General features: G+C 44.7%; 1 protein-coding gene across 17 annotated transcripts in view; it reads left to right on the top strand.

The window, feature by feature from the left end:
- Positions 1 to 53: 53 nt before the first annotated feature.
- Positions 54 to 15,265, top strand: part of LOC309595399 (6-phosphofructo-2-kinase/fructose-2,6-bisphosphatase 4-like) — a 64,671-nt gene continuing 49,459 nt past the window's right edge. For 16 of the 17 annotated variants that reach the window (XR_014229230.1, XR_014229231.1, XR_014229232.1 and 13 more), the window contains exon 1: positions 54 to 131. Coding sequence is in view for 5 of the 17 variants with exons in the window: in XM_082322286.1 (XP_082178412.1) it covers positions 86 to 131 (46 nt within the window). In the remaining 12 variants the exon portion in view is untranslated. Of the gene's footprint in view, positions 132 to 250; positions 271 to 15,265 lie in introns of those variants that run through there. The other variant, XM_082322288.1, reaches the window with a different exon arrangement.

Here is a 15,265-nt window from a genome sequence, read left to right as displayed (position 1 = left end):
CGCCGCTGCCGGCGGGCTCCCCGCGGCCGCGCACCCCCGGGCCGGGCCGTCCTCCGCCGCCGCCGGGGCGCCGCCGCCGCCGCAGATGTGGGGCTGCCGCCGCGGCTGCCCGCCGGGCCGGCACTGCCGAGGTAGGAGCCCCGGCGGCCGGGGCCTCCCGGGGCCTCCCCGCCCGCAGCGGGGGCTGCTCGGCTGGGGCTGGGTGCCCGCCGGGGCGCTTCTTCCCTTCCCGCCCCCGGGGCGGCCCCGGAGAGCCCCGCGCCTGTCGGGGTGCGTCGGGACAGGGCTGGAGCGGGAAGGTGGCGTTTGCTGGGACGCCCTGGTCTGAATTTTTCCCTTCGAGGAGCGAGGGTGACCGGCGTCCCAAAGGCTCGGGAAGTGGGAATCGCGGCTTCTGCTGGGAGCAGCCCAAAGCAGGGGAAGGTTTGGGAGATGCGGCGTGGAAGGAGGGAATCGTAGTGTACCAGTGGCTGTTTGCTTTCAGAGTTATTTTTGGAAGCCGCTTTGCTGTGAGGGATTTATTTTTTTTTTAACTGTCTGTAGGAAGGTGTATTTACATTGTGCTCCTACAAGCGTTGATGCTTTCCATTGGCCGAGGAAGGCTGTAAAATGACTGTTTTGGCAAATGCTGATCCAACCGGTTGGTTGTTCTTCCCCTATTCCTAATGGCAGCACCATAAAAACGCGTCATCTGCATCTTTTTTTATCTTGCCCTGTGAGATGTGGCTGCTGGCTCGTTGGAGCCTTCCTTGGAAAGGGCTGACCCTCCCTGAGGACCGAGGGGTCTGGCGTGTTTGTTCGGCACGTTGTGTAATGCAGGATGACAGCTGTGACGCAAGTGCACCGAAACTTTTGAACGTAGGCTCAGTCTTGGTCATGTTTGGGTGTTTTTCCCTCTCTCCAGGAAAATTGTATTACATAGGCTGGAAGATAGACCTGGCGCCTTCCTGGGCTCTCCCGCGGCCGTGGGGCAGGATGGGGAGGCAGAGGCAGAGCGGGGTTGTCCGCAGCTCTGTTAACGGGACCGGGGAGCCTTGGCCTGGCACCCTGAGCTGCCTGGTGCTGTACAAAACTGGGTGTCACTGGGTGTCGAGTGGCTGTGGCTCCTGCACGATGACTCAGAGGATTGCTCTTGTTTACAGCCATCACTTTGCTTCTGCTGGCCTTACAGTAGGCAGCTGCCTACTTTGTCCATGCCCGACTCCAACCCCGGGCATGGGAATGGATTTCAGTAAGGTTGGTGGTTTCCAAACCACCTGGACTAAGGGGGGGACCCCGATTCAGCTGTTGAAATGCAGTGATGGGTCACCACTTACCTGTAGCCAAACTGAAAACCCTGCGTTGTTCCTTGTGCCATTTGCGCGATGCTTGTGCCGGCGTCTTCGGCGCGCAGTGATTTGTTGGCCGTGCCAGGGGAGCTGCTGAAATGGATGCTGCTCTCGCTTCGCATTCTCAACACCTCGTAGCCTGGCTCAGTGTTGACTGTCGCAGGTCCCGTTGTGCCTGTGTGGCTCTTCGGAGTGTGGGGAGGAAAACAAAAATGTTAATGTTGAAGAAACTTGAAGACTCTTTTAAGATTTTGAAACCTTTAAAAACATTAATTCTGAATTATTTTATATTGCTAAATGTCGAAGGGAAACTAGTTAACATAAGGCAAAAACATACTAAACCAAGTACAACTCAGAGCAATCCCATATAGGGTCAGTTGATTTTGCAGTGCTCTGCAGAGAGCTGAAGATGGGACTGAATAAATACTGGTTGTGGGATTCCTGGTGCTCGTCCAGTATGTTGCGGAGCAGTTTGCTAAGTTTCCAGTAAGTTTGCTTAATGTGGCCTTACTCAGTTGCGAAGTACTCCCATAATTATGGCTGCAATTAAAAGCAATAATATGCATTTACATAAGGTGCCAGTCCTTTTAAATCGGCACATCATCTAATGAGAACATTCATGTACGGATAGTTACGCAGGACGAGGGCCCAAAGCTGAGAGCGTTTCGGGGAGGATTTTGTTTCAGAACTTTTTTGAGGTCATTTGAAGGAAGGGTCTGCTTTAGTCAAATGACATAGGACATTTCGTTATGAAAAAGTACTAAGTCATAAATATAACCCTTACCAGTAGTAGGATGTTGTTGAACTATGTGCTTAGCACTTCATTTTTTTTTTTTTTTTATGTATCATCCATCTAGTTTAAAAAAATCATCTTGGTTACACCAGTATTTTTCTCAATTTGATTGCGTCAGTGTTCCTTCTGCTCTTATGAGTAAGAGATTTGGTAAATCCAACTTGTGGGTGATACCTAATTGCTGATGAAGCACTACGGATGTGTACTAAATTGCTCACTGAAGTTGCAGGGTTTCCTTGGGGCTTAAGCTGTGCACGTAATGTCCACAGATTTTTCTTTGAGATGAATGTAAACATTAGACTTTAAATGCTAGAAAACATCGTACATTTAGGGAGCATTTCAGCTTTCTTCTGAAGGAAATGACCTGGTGGAATAATCTCACCTTTTTGCTCCGTATGGTTGTGGTTTGTGGGTTTTTTGTTGTTTGTTTTTTGTTGTTGTTGTTTTTTGGTTTTGTTTTTTTGTTTTTTGTTTGTTTGTTTGTTTGTTTTTAATATACTGAATGTAGTCTAAGGTTGTGTCCCCACACCATGGGTGGGGTAAGTCCTTGGGAAGAGTCACAAGGCAGATGTAGAAGAACGGGTAAAAATTCTCAGAATACAACTGAGGAAGCACCGGCCATGGGTCTGAGAAGTGCTGGGTTCCTTGGGTCTGCTCCAGTTTTCCCCAGAAGCCTTTTTTTCCCATTTTAAGTCAAATGAGTCTGTTAACCTTTTGTCACAGCCGTAGCACTTGACTCACGGTCTCTGAGAGCGTCAGAGGTTAAGTAATTAAATTGTATAAGGGAATAAAAGAGAATAATGAACGCCAAACTCACTAGTCTGTCAAGTTGGGCTCTCCAGTGGCTAAAATTAAGTAATTTGATTCCTGTTTTTACTCAATTTTTATAAGGTGCTCAAAGAGGGGACATGGGAAAGAGTCCCAGGCTGCTTCACACAGGTTGTTGTTTCCACAGGTGGTGAATTTATTTCAGGGATGATTTGGTTGTGCAGAGGGGTAGTTTCAGGGGGAGCGCTGGCCTGGCTGACCCCGACAAGATACCATGTGGGGCCAGGCTGGCTAATAACCAGGCTTATTCTTGGGTGCCTGCTAAAACCTGTCCCTAAATATTGTAATCGCATGCTCATTATGAATGCTAATCGCCAGATGTACTTAATGTATTACCAGGCGAAGTACTGACCTTGTAGCTGTGGGGTGGTGCTGTGTGCAATGTAGCTGTTTTAAGTAAAATCACTGTAATGTGGTGGGGCTGTGAAGTTGTGTCCATGCCAAGAGAAGCAATATTTGTGGTTCTGCATGAAGTGTGTTAAACTTAGCCATGCAGTGCAGTTGTGAGTGCCTCTGAGGTTGTGCTTTGGTTACGCCAGACAAACTCCTGTCTCATTTGAGAAGCTGGTGAATGGGGGGCTCTTCTGGATGTGGGCATCTGCAACATTTAAGGATCTGAAGCAGTGCACCGGAATTAATCCTGAAGTCTTTAAGCATGTAGCTGCCATGGTAGGTCCTGAATGCAGATGATGAGTCTCCTAATTACAACTGACTTTTATCCATGTGATGGATAAAAGGGATGTTTTGTAATGTTTTATTAATAAAATGGGATGGATTTGTCATGCGTGCCCTTGTGGAAATAATGTGCCTGTTACAGCTTTAAATTTGTATGTGTTGGTATAATTTCAGCACGAGGGGTTACTTAGATATCTGAAATGACTGTGTGGCATTAGTTTCCAGATGATTCAGTATGTTACTCTCTTGTTTACAGGCCATGCACAAGCAGGAAAAGGTAGGAAAGGGTAAAATCAGAATGGGTTTTAAGTTATTTCCCTTTTTCACTCTAAAGTTGACCACCTAACTTGTTCCCAAATAATTATTTTTCCAAATGTGAATTTTCTTCTCTTTCTGCATAGCGTCAAGTCTTTGTGTCACGGTTTAGGAGCTGGCTTCACGCGTGTTGTGCCTTGGCACCGGGAATCGCGGGGCTGCCAGGAGAGCTGTGCGATCTGCGCTCCCTGGCAGCTATTCTCTTCTAAACTAGAGTTACAACAGCCGTGAATCTGTTGTGGGGTTGGTACATAGCTGTTTAGCGATACCTAAAAGTGACTTCGCCGTGCTATTTCTGCCTTCCTCGGAAAAGCCACTTGTGGTGTTGCACTTTTTGTAACGGATTCACACGTGAATGATTTCTGCCTCTGCAGGCAGCAGCGTGTTTTGTTAGTTGGGTTAGTCCATGCTGAAACTGCAGAGGCTTGATTTGATCCTGCGTATGTTTTAGGTGCATAAATGGCAAGGTTTCCTTAAGCAGCAAGAAATCCTCATGACTGGATTATATACAGTTTGCCAGTGGGTAGTTTAAATCAAATGATGCAAGGGACAAAATATTTGTGGGGATTTATTTATAGTTAAAAGCTTCCATACGACACTACACACCCTTTTTGACATAAACTAATCAAGGAGCACAACAAACACGAATTGTTTTAATGCATCTGAAACGGCTTCTAATAATTGTTGCTGCCACAACAATATTTGGATTTAAGGCTGGCTTTTTCTTCCTTTTAAGTTTTCTTTTATGATCATATATCCCTGGAAATCTAATTGATGTTGTCAGTTAATAACAAGCAACGTTTGTTGTTCATGGGAATCCTATGGATATTTTTAAGCTTGGAGCTCCGCAACATTTACCTTTTGCATTAAGGGGGGCGGGGAATAGAAGAGCTTTGTAGTTTTTCTGTTGCCAGTGTGAATCTGGTTTCCCCAAAACAGTGGGGAGATTTCAGAGGTTTGTGACCTCTTGCAATTAAAAAATTTCAGATGACTTGTGAGAGGCAGACTGATGGGGCAAAGGAGGAGGGGAAAAAAGCAGCAAGGCAGCCCTTGCCATGGAGGAAACGAGCACTCTTGTTACAGCTGAAGTCATTACTCATTTTTGGTAGGAGATCTATCTAGCTGCCCTTTTTTGTTCTGACAAATGCTCTTTTTGGGGATTAGAATATGGGAGCTTAAAATTCAAGCAGCTCTGGAAGAGAGGTCTCACATGGGCTTAGGTCTTGGGGTTGCAATTGCTTTTTCTTGCCCAGGTTGGGTCAGTTCCAAGGACTTGGGCTCACCCGGTGTCAATCTCATGTCTGATGGGACAGGTCGAAGCACCTTGTGTAGTGGGAGCATGGGCAGGGCAGCTCTTCTCTCTTGGTAGCTGGTTTTCTCTAAAATGTAGGAGACTAATGTTTTTGAGACCTCTGTCCTGTGTCAAATAAGGTTCAAATTGGTCAGTGACTTCAGATGTCCTTGGTGGTGAGGGGGAGACCTGAGGAGGACACAGACCAACCCACCGTGCGGTGGCGGGAGCCAGCAAGCTTGGACAGCTGGTGTTTCACTGGAGGGGCGAGTGTATGAGGGCTGCTGTGCTTATTTGCCTTTGATTATTTTTTTTTTCCCCATCTTTATATCCCGTATATGTTTTGCTTTCAATTTAAATTTAAATGTTTGAATGTGTATTTACATATTCTGGTGCCACAGTCTCTTATATATGCTATATGTGATGGAGTATGGCCTTCTGCACACCTGAATCATTCTTCATAATTTATTTTCTCTAGGGAGCCTTGTGCTGAAACAGTTATTTTTAGGAATATAAAGAGAATTCAGGGGTTTTGCTTTTTAAAAAAAAAAAAAAAGAAGGTTTCTTTGCTAATATTGACTCTCACTTGGTAAATGTTTCCCCTTGCAAGAGTTATCATTTGTAGCATTTGTGTTGTTTAGCCTGTCTGTACTCCATAAATTAGATTATTTTTGCTGTCGTAATTTTATTATCCTTATTAAGCTTCCTCCTCTACATATTGATCCTGTTAGTCTCAGGAAGCTGATAAGCCATCTAGCTGTACTTGCAAAATACACAGAAAATGAGAAATCTGCCCTGGAGGCTATTAAGACTGAGATTCTCCAGCAATTTGGATCTCCATATGCCTGGCCTGTATTTTTTTTTTCCCTTCAGTGCTAGGTTTTAGACTACGTGACAGCATTGCAGTTTGTCAAGTTAAGATTAATTTTGCTTTTATTATAAATTCTGTCATCAGTATCTTCTGAGAAGCTTTGCTCTAGTTTGCTTGTATTTTCATTTGGATAAATACACTCCTTTTTCATAAAGCTTAAGAATATTTCCAGAGGCAGCTGGCGTCACATATGCTGTGAGGTTTTTTCCTCCTTGTGTCAGTTTTCCATGCTGGCTTTCCAGAGGGATTTATTCTTTACTTTTGAAAACCTGCTTTCCTGTCCCCGTTGCCTATGGGACATGCGTGAAACCAAAGATAACTGTAGGTGCGTGTAGAGGACTCGGGGCCCAATTGCTGCCCCATTAACTTGTTTGCTCTTGCTTCTGTTGCCATGGGCTTTTTCCTTAATGACCTGCTTATCCCATATGGTAATTTATGCTGGAGTGCTATACTCTGTTGGACCTTTAACTCCTGTCCCCCCCATTTTTTTGTTTGTTGTAGCTCTCAGCCAAGCCTAGTCCCACTTACAACATGAGGTTCTGTAACCTGCACCTCATCCTCTCCTGTGCCGAGTCCGTTTTGGGTGCTTCTGTCTATTTACGTGTTATTTATGTCATTGAAATGTTTGAAGGCCCCTGTTTTGTTCTTGTTCTCCGTGACCTCTTTGCACAGTCACTGCTTCTTCTAACGAATTGTTGTTTTTTCTTCCCCCCCTCCCCGTCCGGCGTTTCCTCCTTTTCCCACAATTTGACCTTGCCTTGCTCTTGTCTCCCTGTGCCCTGTTTCAGGCGTTCACATGGCTTCAACTTCTGTTACGTGCTGACGACTTGCAGATGCACTCTACACTTCTGGTGGTTTGTCACCCAGTCCAGCGGCTGTCTTCCTCCTCGCCTTTTTCTCGTTGATTTCTCCATCAGTAGCCACTTAATACTTCAAGCCCCAAACCCCCAGTGGTGCTTCCTATGTTCTCTTTATCTCTTGTCTTTTAAAACGTTGCCACCTGATAGGTAGCTTCATCCTAAAACCTTCATGATTTTTTTTTTTAATTCATTTGTGTTACTTCATGTGTTTGGATGACGCGCAAATTCTGCTTGCTATTATTGTCAATATATTTCTCCTTTTCTAGCTCATCAGACAACTTTCCTAATCCATGTAATAAGGTTTTACAGATGTTTTACTTTAAAGTGGCTGTCCTGAGAAATTCTACTTCTGAAGTCAGTTGATAGCACTTGGTTTTAAAGATAGCGTTAAGTATGTTCGTTCCGCTCTGAGAAGGCAGCTGCCCTTGTTTTGCTATTTTTTATATTTAGCAGCCCAGATCTAGCTGTTATAAAGAAATGGGATTCATGGCATCCTAGCTGAATGAAATGACAAAGGATATGTGTACATCATAAATGTTAAAATATCTAATATAAAACTAGCTGTAATTGAGCGTAATTCATAAGTCTTTCAGCCTGAAGAAGGGTTGTCTGTTTTATTTAAAAGTGCTAATCCTGTCCTTGTGCTCCTTTTAACTATGCTGTTACTTATAACAGCAAACCCAACCTTGGAATTGGGAAGTTTTTTCCAATATGCCTATGTGACTGGAAAGGAATAGAGAGTTTTAAGGTGATAAAAACACTTTCAGACTGCTCAGTAGAGATTGCTTTTATGCAGGTTCAAGAGGCACAAAGACAAACATCCTAGTGGGTGCAGGTATGTTTTTGCTTTTCCTTCTCTTTCAAATATTACAAATTTATCAAGCCTTGGTTTTCCTGGGCTGTATCACGGGTTCCAGGTAACAGCGGTGGAGAAGTGGACTCACTGCTCTGTCACACTTCCAAGGAAGAGGAGAGCGTATCGGGTACACCCACCAGCTGTCCAGAGGTTGTGCAAGGCTGCACATGCTGTTGCTGCAGTAACATCATCAGATACTACCAGAACAATGTGTAGGAACGACTGTCCTCAGTAGACTTACCATCCTTCAAACTCAGTGTTTTCAGTGACCCTGTAGGCCTCTGAATGTAAACAGGCAATTTGTGCAAATGCCGTGTATTTTAATGTCCTCTTTCTGCACTCCTTAGAAGCACACACCCCCTCATGTAAATAGTTTGAAGTCCCTGGTATACAGTAAGCTACAAAGGGTTTTTTAACACTGGGTTGCGCTCAGAAAACATGAATAATGGATGCCATCTTTCCTTTGTGTTGCATCATAACAGGAAGATTTAAAATGTTGCTTAATGTTGTAATGATGGAAATAGTTTTAAGCAATACCTGTAAGCACCACCTGAGGATCTGGCCTATTTTTCAAGGAAATAATTTCAATGTTCTCTCAGAGGTGAAGGTGGGAGGGTGGCTGCTTGGACTGGAGGTGTAAAGAATTAGTGATTTATCCTTCAGATTTAAAGAATACAGTTAATGCTGACCAGCCTTAAACCTGTGCCTCATGTTACACTTAACACAGGAGACTTCCTTGCATGAGAACAATGGCATCTCATCGATAGGGTTTATCTTTAGACGTTAGGTTTCTCCCATGTTTAACATAGAGTAATCATTTCTTCTGAAATGTGATAAACATCTAAACTAACATGTTTATGTATTTAGAAATAATAGAAGTACTCTGAATGGCCACACTTTCAAGAACGGTTCACATAAAGATAATGAAAGAACGGAATGACAGTGTAGCAAGGTGTATTTTATTATTTAGTTGATAATACTGTGTATGTGAATCTCAGTGTATGGTCTGGGGTTTTCATGCAATCTGCATGTTGGTGAGATGACGTTCTGCTGATAACCTGTATCTCCCCAAGTAATCTTAGACTGTCTGATAGGTTTTGTATGCGTACGATAAAACTCGTGGGTTCTGTAGAAAGCTGTCCAAGACTTTATTGGTACAATTCTTACAATAAAACCCCTTGTATAGCTAGTACTTGTTTCCTGGTCATTAGGTTGTCATGGTTTTGAAAACACACAACTGTGCTGGAATCAAGCCACACATACACAGTGCTGTGAGGGATACATCATTGTTTTGCATGCATGATGAATAACTATCATGATGTTTCAGTAGACGATGAAGAAGATACAATGAATGCAAATTGGTGTGGGAATTAGTCCTCTCTCCAGCCAAAGAAGTGTGGTGTGAGGCTGTGAGTGCCTGAGCCCTGTCAGATCTTCCCTTGCATCAGATGTGTTGATGATTGTTAGACTAGATGGGAACTTGTTTTCTCACCAATTTACTTTATACCAACATCTTCTGTTTGGATGAGTTATTTTCCTTACCTGTGCTAAGGAAGGTTATTTTTCAGCTTAAGGAATCTCTCTAGTATCTGTAATTATACAGCTTTGTGTGGGATCTTGGATGTTGTTTAAATCTATTCCCCAATTAGCACTGAAGAGATTTCTTGTTCTTAGTAGTAGCTCATTGTCATATAAAGCATGATTACACATGGTTTTTCTCTGAATCTCTTTGGTAGATTGATCTGTAGCCAGGAAGTCTAATAGCAAAATGAACTCTTATAACTTCTAAAGGTGTGTATTGCTGAGGGCAGATTCTTTTTTAGTTCTGAATCCTTAATGGCTTTGCTTGTCTTTGCAGTAGCAGTCTACTTCAAGACAACTGCAACTTTTTCCCTTTAGGCGGTGGTAGGAAATAGGACATGGAGTGGATGGTGCCAGTAATAAACTTATGTGTTGCTCAGAAGAAATGGAATAAGTGCTAGAGCCATGTATCACAAGGCCTGGTCCTCGTGATTTCAGTTGGTTTGGAATCAAGTCCTAAATGGAAGGACCTGAGGAGATGGTATGGGGAACCTGCTGGACTTGTCATGTGGGATACTTGAAATTTTTGGGGACTTAGTAGGCTATTTGTCATTTTTGTTGGGTTGACTCCTGGGATATTAGACTGTGGGAAAACAAAAAGGATGGTACTTTTGGTCGAGGAGAAAACCATAGGCAGTCTTGAGGAGACGGGAGGTGTTCATTTAAGAAGGTGACGTAACAAAAAGTCCTGAGAAACTGAACTGAGAAGGTATGAATCAATGTGTGTAGTTTTGCTAGTATCTCTCTTCCCTGATTGCTCATTGTGCTTGCTAAGCTCTTCATGGGAAGGAACTTATTCTGTTCTCTGTGGGAAGTTGTGTAGAAGTTTTTAACTTGTGAGGGATCTCTTCTGCAGGATGACTGTTCCCAAGGCATCGCCTTTGGTATCAACCAGGAGCTCAGGAACAGCTGGGGAGGAAGAGAGGCACCTTTTCGGTTGCTAGTGCAGCTTCCTTTATCTCTAGGTTTCCTTGGCAATTGAAGAGCAAAGCTGAGTTACTACTTGCCTTACAAAGGTGACAGCATACCTAGCAGACGGGCATTGTGTTGTAGGTGCTTGTTAAAGAGTCCTCTTCCACAGTGAGGAAAAACCTGCCAGGCTTGATCTGTACTTCAGGAATATGGGAATTAGTGGGGGAGGGAGAAGTCTGTCCCCTGCTGAGGTGCTAATGTCATAAGGGATGTGATCGAACAGGCCAAGTGTCCCATCTGCTCTACAGTAGTTTTGGTCATTATAGTGGAAACTCAGTGCAGTTGCAAGTTTGGATGGTGTCTTTACCCATAAGCTGCAGCTTTTCACCACGTAAGAGGACCGTAACAAATGTTTGGCCAAAACAAAAAAATCAGCACTGCAGCCTATAAGGTGTGTGGGGAGAAATCTCTCCCATTCCACCCGAAATCCAGTTTTGAAATGTTGGAGTGTTGTTACTTGTGAACAAAAAGGGGTGAATCATAGTTGTGCGTTTGGTCACCATCTCTTCTAATTGGCTCGCAGTGTTGTAACTGCCCTGTATATTAGATAAGCTGTCACTGGCTGTCCTCAGGTGATGCTTCCAGCTGCATAGATTTTGACCAATGAAGGACTGCCACGAGCCTGCTGAAGGTATACTTGACATCTTTTTTTTTTTTTCGTTAAAAGAGAAAAATCAATTATAAGTTCAGTAGGAATTATCCTGTGTGCTTTATACAAATATTGTGACACAGTGTAGCAGGCTGCTAGTTAGCTGGTCAGAGCCATCTAGCCCGTGTGGAAACGGGGAGCGTTGGTTGGATGTCGAAGCTGGATACGTAAGGTATGCGTGTGGCTGAAGACTGCTGGTGCGTGTCTGTATTTCTTGAATAACATTCATACGTAATGATCTTTTCAAATTCTGTGTTCCTCGGTGCCTCCTTAAACTGTACTGAAACTAAGCTTGTGTTGTGCTATGCGGCTGAAGTCTTAGAGTGGTTGGAAGCTGGGGGGGCATACAGCCCTCTCTCTATACCTTCTTAGAGGGGGAATAAGGACTCTAACTGATCTCTCCTCCTCCCACCATTGCACTATGTAAGAAATGTAGAGACCTATTTTAAGGTGGGATTGTTTAAACTAATTCCTGCTTGTTACTTCTAGCTGGAACAGTAATCTGCCAGTCACAATAGAGGACACCTGGATTTAGGTTTTTGCCAGCTATTTATTGCCAGTTGTGTGTGTAGAGATCAGGTGCTGTTGGTTTTCTCAAAGTGGTAAATAACTGATACTGCAGGGATTAAAAAAAAAATTACCTCGTGACATTGTGGAAAGAGAGTTGCTTTAGAGAAATGGAAGTATTAGGTTAATGATGAAATATAATTTGTTGGTGTTTATTATCTAGGAAAAAATGGGGATATTTAGTTTTGAGTGTGGACTTCCCCCCAATATTTTTTTTTCATTTGGGTGAGGAAATAACTCAGGATTAGTAGGTAGACCTTTCTTGCCCGTAGCTTTCTGTAACCTCTGATTCCACCTTGGGTGCTTAAAAGCCAAGAGCTAGTGTATTTTCATACTGGCATTCTGTGAAGCCTCGGTATCTCCTGGCACGGCGTTTACTGTGCGACTTCGTTGTATGTTTCTGAAATGTAAAAGCGAATGCCTTAATTTTTCCAGGGGAATAGCCTGGGCACAGCCCATCCGCTGCAGCTGCTTCAACGACCTTTCATCTGGCAGCGGCTGAAGCATCAGCTGCCCTGGCACGGGGACCCCGCAGACAGACACCGGCTCGGGTCCCGCTCCCCCGCAGACAGACACCGGCTGGGGTCCCGGTCCCCCCCGGCGGTGCCGGCTGCCGGTGCCCGCCGCCAGCCGCCAGGGGGCGCCCGCAGCCTGCGCGCCCGCGGAGTGGCCGCGGGCGGTGCTAGGGCGCCGCCTGGCGGGCGCGGGCGGGCCCCGGCCCGCAGCCGGTGGCCCCGTCCCGGAGCCGGTGGCCCCGGCGTGCCCCTGCCCGCCCGGCAGCTGAGGTTAACCGCAGGGTTTCCCCAAGCGAAGGCAGGCTCTCGGCGGTGCCCGGTGAAGCGCATAGCGAGGGAGAATAGCCGCCATAGCGCTCAGTTTCTGTAGACGTCTCCAGTTCGTGCCGTGTTTTGTAAATACGCAAGATGACAGCTCAGTACGCTTCCACGTGTTGCTCGTGTGGTGCTCCGTTTCTTGGAAAGCACAGCTAACATCACAAACAGCTTTTTTAAACCCTGTCAGTAAAAGGGGGGGAAATGGGAAGCTTGTGTTTTAGCAGCTTTTTATCTTGAAAGTTTTGCTCTGTATTTCAGGAACTTCCCAAAATAAAGCTTCTTCGTGTTTTGCTGCGAGAGCAGGAACAGGATATTGTCGTAGTCTGGTCAGGGCTTGTGAGTGGGGTGCTAAAGCATCACACGTGCTTCATCTCGGGGCCTGGCACAGCGCGGGGGGCTCCTTTGCAGCCCTCCTGCTTACACACACCACGCGCTGTGACCTCTGGCTGTGTCTGTGTATCCTGTAGTCATTTTACAGATACCTCTTGAATCTTCCGCGCTGCAGAAGGGTTTGTGAACTGGTTTTTCGTGAGTTGTACCTGCTGTGCTCAGTGTGGCAAGGGCGTGGGCAGCTGGAGGACTGGAAAATCTTCTTTTCTTACTCCAAGTAGTGAGCTGGTGCTGCCGGAGAGATGGTGGAAAGACAGGAAGCAGAGATGTTGGGTGGTTTATGGACGTTTTATAGGCTGTCAGACTATAAAGTGATATCTTTACTAGGGAAATGAGATATGCGAAAGTGACTTGCAGATATTGTGGAACCTGTATTATATGGTTACCTTATCATACAGCTTGTTTGCAGATACAAAGAAGGGTTTCTCTATGATCAAGCAGAAGCCTTGGTTCAGTCCCTTTTATTTCTCCCTGTCTCAGAAGTCATTACCACTTGCTGCATGCATTAAACTGTGAGTTTCCTGTATTGTCAGTCAGTCATTTGAAAAAAGTATAACTTACTTGGCTCAAGCACGTTCTGCTTCTGTGCAGCAGTCCATTTTCCAGGACTGCCTTTCCCCTTGACGTTTTGCGTCTGCAGAGAGGTGCTTTTTCAGGTAAGCTTTCAGCTCAGCGTGGCCCTGAGAGCAGGAGCTTTGTGTAAAAGCCTGCCAAGGAGTAAAGGCTTATTTGTGGTTTCCCTGTAGCAAACAATGCTGAGTCCCCAGCAGTTCGCCTGCAGGAACCAGCCCTGCTTCTCAAGCCTTTATGTTAGGGCAGTGGTTGATGATGATGTGATTGTGCAGAAGGTGATCTCTTATCATTTATTGGGAATCTAATGAGCAATGTTTATTTGTTCTGTCTTTTTCTAGAAATTGAATGTAGTGCCCTTGAAAACAATGTTCTGAAATGAGACTTCAGGAGTGGCACAGTATTTCTGTATTCACTTTCTCTGTGTCCTTAAATAGCCCATTACTGCACTGAGGTTATAAAAAACAAACCAAACAAAAACAATAACAAAAAAACCTGAAAAAACAACCTTAAATAAATTTGATCAACAGCAAAAATTAGTCATCCATCAAGCTGAAATCTTTACCTCACAAAAGTAAATGCTAGGAGGCCCAGCATGTGTCCATGCATACCTCTAATGCCATTCCGAACACCTGGACAGACGCTTATTTAAGTTTTGTGCAGGTGCCACTGGTTTAACTCTGCCTGAGCAAGGAGAGAGCTCACTGATGGTGTGCCTTGTGTTTGGGCGACAGGCCTTAGAAACGTGGTAATTCACCCTGCAGACCTCTGAAAGATGCTGTTCTTGAATGAACAGCATCAGGTCAGTGTTTTCAGCTGCGAGGCAGGTGTGCGAGTGGAGTTTTGGTTCTTCTGCACTGTGTGTGTTTGCAGAAAGGAGATTTGGAAGAGATTTGGATTTCTAGAGACTGGAAGGATTTCATACGTTTTCTACTTCATGTAAAACAAGCCTGAGAAGTCTTTTCTAAGTCGGCATTCCTGTTAATCTGTTGTTTCTGTTAATATTACAATCTATCTATTGTGGACTGGCCTGGCTTTACTGGAGGCACTGTTAGGAAAGCTGGAGCATCCCGGTGGCGGCATGCCTCGCTGTGATCAGAGGGCGAGGCGGGTACGTCCTGATGCTGGACTCTACCCCCAAGTCCGGTCCGTCATCTATTCGTTGCAGCATTCAGTGTCCGCACAGGAGACAGGCTTCCGGGATTAACCTGGAACGCAGATTAAACTCCTCCTGCTCACAACTCTTTTGGCAACTGTTGGAAGTAAATACACACTTAATAGAAGGAACCAAGAAGCTTTTAAGTGTTCAAAAACTCCGTCTCTGCTCCTAGTTTTCTGACCCTTGTTAACGTAACTCCTGTAACCCCACTGCCGCTCCCCACCTCGGCTATCAACTTGAAACAAAATCAGGAAAAAAACCCTAGCATAAAAATAAAGTGCAGGCACCTATGGTTGGAAATTGTTATCGGTCTTGAAGAGAAGGAAATCAACTTTGAAAAGAGGGAAGGGCAGGTCAAACAAACATGGTTTTGGAAAAGCAGCATTAACTCTCCCGGAGGTGTCTCACCACAGTCTCCGAGAACTGATTTTCTGTTGTTTAAAAAGCTGCTTTTTAGCTTGTAATGGAATAGAAATGCTAAAAATGATCCTCAGATGCTCAGAGTCTGACTAGCATAAAAAAAAAAAAAGTACTGACCTTCATTTGTAGGTGGGCCAGCGTCATAATGTCCGAGTGCCCGAGAGGGAATAATAATGAAAGTGCGTATTGCACTTCACCACCGTATTTTCAGTCTGTTGCGTTTATCTTCTGTAAAATATTTAGATGTATGGAATAGTGAAATATTCAGCTTTTTTAGGACTTTGCTCAGCCCAGTTAATGAACTTTA

The sequence above is a fragment of the Platalea leucorodia genome, assembly GCF_965183815.1.
Source record: "Platalea leucorodia genome assembly, chromosome: 9".
Taxonomy (NCBI): domain Eukaryota; kingdom Metazoa; phylum Chordata; class Aves; order Pelecaniformes; family Threskiornithidae; genus Platalea; species Platalea leucorodia.
This window is presented reverse-complemented; position numbering and strand designations above follow the sequence as displayed.